This window comes from Laccaria bicolor, genomic scaffold (genome assembly GCF_000143565.1).
Source record: "Laccaria bicolor S238N-H82 LACBIscaffold_122 genomic scaffold, whole genome shotgun sequence".
NCBI classification, from domain to species: Eukaryota; Fungi; Basidiomycota; class Agaricomycetes; order Agaricales; family Hydnangiaceae; genus Laccaria; species Laccaria bicolor.
In genome coordinates, this window is record NW_001889993.1 from 6,739 (window position 1) to 12,245 (window position 5,507).

The 5,507-nt window shown below is 49.8% G+C and overlaps 1 protein-coding gene across 1 annotated transcript; it reads left to right on the top strand.

Moving 5' to 3' along the window:
• Positions 1-2,191: 2,191 nt before the first annotated feature.
• Positions 2,192-4,653, top strand: LACBIDRAFT_297419 (uncharacterized protein; the record flags this gene model as incomplete). The annotated part of the gene is made up of 4 exons (XM_001890616.1): positions 2,192-2,407; positions 2,457-2,749; positions 2,804-3,045; positions 3,104-4,653. The coding sequence occupies 4 exons, from the start codon at positions 2,192-2,194 to the stop codon at positions 4,651-4,653; spliced, it is 2,301 nt and encodes a 766-aa protein (XP_001890651.1).
• Between the last annotated feature and the right edge of the window lie 854 nt (positions 4,654-5,507).

The window sequence follows — 5,507 nt, forward strand, 5'->3', positions numbered from 1 at the left end:
TCTACATCGTGATCGAATTGGGCTTGCTGGCTATGCTGAGCTGGCGCTGACGGTGCATGCAACAGGGAATCAGGAGTAAAGTATTTGATCTTCTGGACGTATCCCCTGGTTGTCTTCTCGTATTTCCCTGTATAGAATACAGGTCCAGGAGGCCGTTTGGATTGGTATCTATGCATGGTGACTAGTGGATGTGTTTATGAGGCAAAGTAATGGTCAAAGTAAGGACGGTGAGGCAATTGCCATGCGCCGAACACGTGGCACAGGCACCATCAGCACATGGCTGCCATGCATAATGCAGCCTTGATGCAGTGCGCATCAAAATGCAGGGCACCTGTCAAACAAATAATTGGGTGCAATTGCATAAAAGGTATGGCGCACATAAAAACACATGATCATTCATATGTTGCACAGACAAATGAAGTCCGGGGGTTACGAAAAGGTTAAAAGCTGACTGTTCGTCAATACCTACGCCCACTTGTGTTACGACCTGACCTGCGCCCACTTGTGTTACGACCTGACAATATCTGCGCCGTGTTGTTGGCATCGGCGCCCAGCTGTGTGCCTGCGCCCACTTGTGTTACGACCTGACGTGAATGGTGAAACAAAATTATGGCACCTGTCAGATTGCATCGAAGAAAACTTGCATCAAACGGTTTTTGGAGGTTCTTATCCGCAGAGGCGCAGCACCGTTGGTTCGGCATCAAAGGCCATCCATAGAAGATTGGGTTGTGGAAAGCAAGAGGGCATGTTCTAAATCCCCCATCTGCTCAGCAACTCAACCCAATGCAGCATAGCATGCCATTAGTGAGGAGGGACTAGCCAGATGACGAAATTATCACACCTGTCTCAAGCCATGTTTGCTTGTTTGCAATATAAGGCGAGAAAACTTCACCTTGAGATAAGAGCAAAGCCAGCAATTGGGTTGCATCACCAAGCATTTTCGTAGGCGGAGAGCGGATGTTCTAAATCCCCCAATGCAGCACAGGGACTAGCAGAGGACGAAAATATCACACCTGTCAAAAGCATGCTCGGTTGTTTGCAATGTAAGGAGAGAAAACTACACCTTGGGTTAAATTTCCTTGAGACGAGCAATGCCAGCAATTGGGGCACAGCCATAGTGAGATGCTAGCCAGATGACGAGATTATCACGCCTATCAAAAGCCATGTTGGGCTGTTTGCAATGTAAGGAGAGAATCCTTCACCTTGGAATAATTCTCCTTGAGACGAGCAATGCCAGCAATTGGGTTGCGTCACCAAGCATTATCGTAAGCGGAGAGCGGATGTTCTAAATCCCCCAATGCAGTACAGGGACTAGCAGAGGACGAAAATATCACACCTGTCAAAAGCCATGCTCAGTTGTTTGCAATTTAAGGAGAGAAAACTTCACCTTGGCCCTTGGGATAGATTTACTTGAGACGAGCCATGCAACAAGCATCGGCCCCGATGAGAAGAATAGGATCCGTCACAAAGCATCCTCATAAGCAGAGAGGGCATGTTCTAAATCCCCCATCTGCGCCACAACTCAATCTAATGCAGCATTAGTGAGGGACTAGCAAGATGACGAACTTATCACACCTTTCAACAGGACCAGTAGCGGCGAGGGGCAGAAAGATACCAGGGGCGAGGGAGAGGGACAAAAGTGAGCTAAACAAGGTGACTGGCCGCTGGTTGAGATAGTCATCAACAGAGTTCGGTGGACCAAGTCGCAGTGTCGAGCGAGGGACAGAAAGATACTAAGAGCGAAGGAGAGGGGCCAAAGTGAGCTCATCAAGGTGACTGCTGGTTGAGATAGTTATCAACAGATTGCGGCGCTCCAGGGCCGCACAAATTATATCATGCTCAGTGCGTTGTCATAAGGCGGGATACATCACTCACCGAGTGCGTTGTTGTAAGGCGGGATACACGATCTCTGCACAGATAGAGGCATGCCCTGGCGCATCAGATAGCATGCCCTGGCGCATCAGATATTGCCTTTTTGGGGGGACCGGCGTCAGGTACTGATATCCAGATGAGGTCAAGTTTCAAAGGTCCTCACCTGAATATGGTCAAGGGCTCGTCAGGATTGGCGCTCTTTGCCGGGCACGTGTAATCCTTGAGGTCTTTGCAATTTGTTTGTGCTGCCTTGCCCCCTTTGCCCTCTCGACGATAATTTGTGAGCCCACTCCCACCGAACATTCCTGTGACTCCAGACATGCCTTTGTTGCAGACTCGCCAGCCACGGCCCCCAACTCCAGGACGAAAACCGTTCTCTTCGGAGGAGTCAGCGATTCTCAGACAATACCTAGAAGATTTTCGTGTCAAAACGAAGGAAGAAAGAAAGAAGCTGCTGATGTATGAGGTATACAGACTCATGAAGGCCAAGGCACCCCCCCTGCTTACAGAGGAGCAGTGGAAGGAGAGGAAGACGGTGGGTGCTTGCTAGTCATACTGCTGCTCATTTGACGCTTTTGCCATAGAAGATCAAAGAGTGGTTTCAAAACCATGGAAGATGCATCAGGATGCCGAAGTTTGGATATGTCAAACTCATTTCCACCAGATATGTAGTTGCGCACCTGCGCCAGGAGCAAATACATGAGGTCGTGACTCGGCTCGCAAAGGGCACGCCACCTGGGTCAAGAGTGTTTCTTGCTAAATACCAACAAGGCCTAAAGGAAGTAATGGGTGGTCTCACAGACGCTGAGAAAGAGGAGTATAAAGGCTTGGCAGAGGAATGGACGAATGCCGTACCGCCCCCTGACGTCCAAAGAAAGTGAGCAGTCCAAATCATGCCTTTCAGCGCCGTCTCACCTTGACCACCAAACAGACTCAATTTGAAACATGGCCTGGGCATGATGAGAGAAATGGATAAAGTCAAGCAATACCAGCTAGGAGTTTTCAGCTGGAGTCTGGTTGGCGACATAGATGAAAATGGACAACATAGGAGTGCTTGGTTGGACCATAATGCCGATTTTGGTCCTGAGGGCCTCCGAGAGTTCAGAGATATGTTTCCTGAGGCTGTAGGTAACATTCTGGAAGCCTGGGTCCAGTATTTGAACTACATTCAAGGTAAGATGATTATGTTGTCACGCCCTTGATTAGTGAAGTATTGAACTTCAAACTGCAGAATTTCAGCAGGGGCCTTCAGATTCACCGGCGCAACATTGCTATACCAGGCTGAGGCAGAAACGGAAGGCGCCGCATTTTGACCTCGATGGCGGCCTACCAGTGCTTCCTCTTGCGCCCGAGGATAGAGCTGAATCTGGCGATCTACTTAAATCCCTCATCAGAGAATTCATGACCATTCATTATTGTTTGGCTTCAGGCAAGCCATCGGTGGTCGTTCCCTGGTTTTGTTTAGATGAGCACAGGAACACGTTGTGGGAGAGTGAGATGTGGCCTGAGGATGTCAAGATCCGTGATCCCAGCAAATTAACGGTTCCATGCTGCAAGAAAATACTTCAATTGTGGAGAGGCCGACAGCAGACTGGTGGGGCAAGTCACACGTTTCTTTTTTCTTTTTTCATAGAAGATAAGAAACTGTCCCCTGCCCTGCATGACTTGTCTCAACAAGGCAGTACCCCTGCGCCCAGTCTAAGGAATATTGGTTCTGCAGCGGCTGTTGCCACTCCGGCGCCCAATGGGCGCGTTTCCTCAAATACTTCCTCTACGACGCGACCATCGTCCACCAGGCCTGGCCCGACCATTTCCACTGCAGACCCCCACATGGATCCTATTGGTACAACACCATCTGGGACATTGATAGGTAGCCCAGATCAGCCACTGGATCCAGCAATGGTCCCAAATGCGGCCTTAATGACAACAGCGATGGGCACCCCTGCGGCCAGTACAAGGAATATGGGTGCTGTGGCGGCTCTTGCCACTGCTGCAGCCAATGGGCGCGCTTCTCCAAATGCTTCCTCTGGGGCGCATCCAGCTCATTTCACGTCGCCTATGTTAATGGACCGAGGTCTCCCCGATGATCCTGAATCCGATCCGCCCGTTGTAAAAAAAAAGCGTAAACAGACAGCGCGTGTGCAAAGTGAAGACTATACCACTGATCCCACAACTGAAGATGAGACAGTCAAACGGCGCAAGGGTCCACAAAAGACGACCAGAAATTTGGCATTGGAAGATGCCATGGCCAGAAATTCAGGGGAAGACGCTGTAGACGGCGCCGCGCCAATCCTGGCTCAAAAGGCTCGCCCCAAACCCAAACGAATCACCAAGCAGCATCGGCGCCAAGGTCCAACCTCTGCTGAAGAGCAGGACGAAGCTGCCACAGCAATCCTGCCCCCAAAGGCTCGCCCCAAACCCAAACGAACCAGCAAGCAGCCTCGGCGCCGAGGTCCAAGGTCTGCTGAAGAGCAAGGAAACATTGACGGGCTGGAAGATGCCGCAGACCCAAATTCAAGAGTCGCGGCGCCAAACCTGCTCCCAAAGCCTCGCCCCAAACCCAAACCAATCACCAAGCAGCCTCCTTGCCAAGATCCGGCCTCTGTTGAAGAGCAAAGAAACATTGAAGATGCATTGTTTATCCGAAAGTCCACAAGACGCCGACAAGAAAAGGTCAGGGAGGCACCACCTGCACAACTACGTTTGGAAAAAGATGCGTTGAAACGAAAGGGCGCCAAAAGGGGCGCCAATGACATTACAAATGCACCGAGTAGAAACTGAAAGATATGTTTCGGTGAAAGGGCACCAATGACATTACAAATGCAGAGTACTTAAGTGCAATTGTGTTGTGCCGAATCCCAAACAAGTCATTGCATGAAAGGTCTGCCTTTTGTATTGCAAGGTGACTTGGCTTAGTGGTTAAGGTGGGAGGTGTACTTAGTGTATATAAGTATGCCCTGGGTTCGAATCCCAACAAGTCATTGCATGGCGACTACCTGGTTTTTTTCAAGTTCAATTGTGTTGTGCCAAGTGCCATGTCTGGGCCCAGATTGTGACGGCTGGAGACTGGGTAGTCAACATGTCAATGGAGAATTTCTTAGTAACTGGTTACGTTTAAATGACAGGGGCGCCGAACAAAAAGGGCGCCAATGACATTCGAAGGATAGTTGAAACGACAGGGGTGCCGAAACAACTTAGGCGCGCCCATGACATGGCTAAGTGAAAGATCTCAAGTAGAAACAACTGTTCAAGACTTCGATTCAATGTTCAGTATAAAAACAAATGATTTAGTTGTCATCTTGACCCTCTCCCTTGGGCACCGCAGCACGAATACTCTTCCGAGCATCCTGAAGCTCCAACTCCGCGAGTTCCAGGCCCCTGAGGTGCATTTCAAGTCGGTACAACTCCTCGTGTTTTTGACGGCGCAGCAGCTCCAATACTTGTTGGGGGTCCCTACACCGGGAAAGTAGGTTGAGAGCAGATTTGAGCCACTCTTGGCGGTGCTTCACCCCATGACCATCCTAATAAAGTGAGGTCAGTAAGAAAATTGTAGTCAGAATGGCTGACCTTGTTTCTGGGAAACTCTTCACATTGTTGCCTTACCGAATCAGGATCAGCCCAGAGTATCAAAGTTG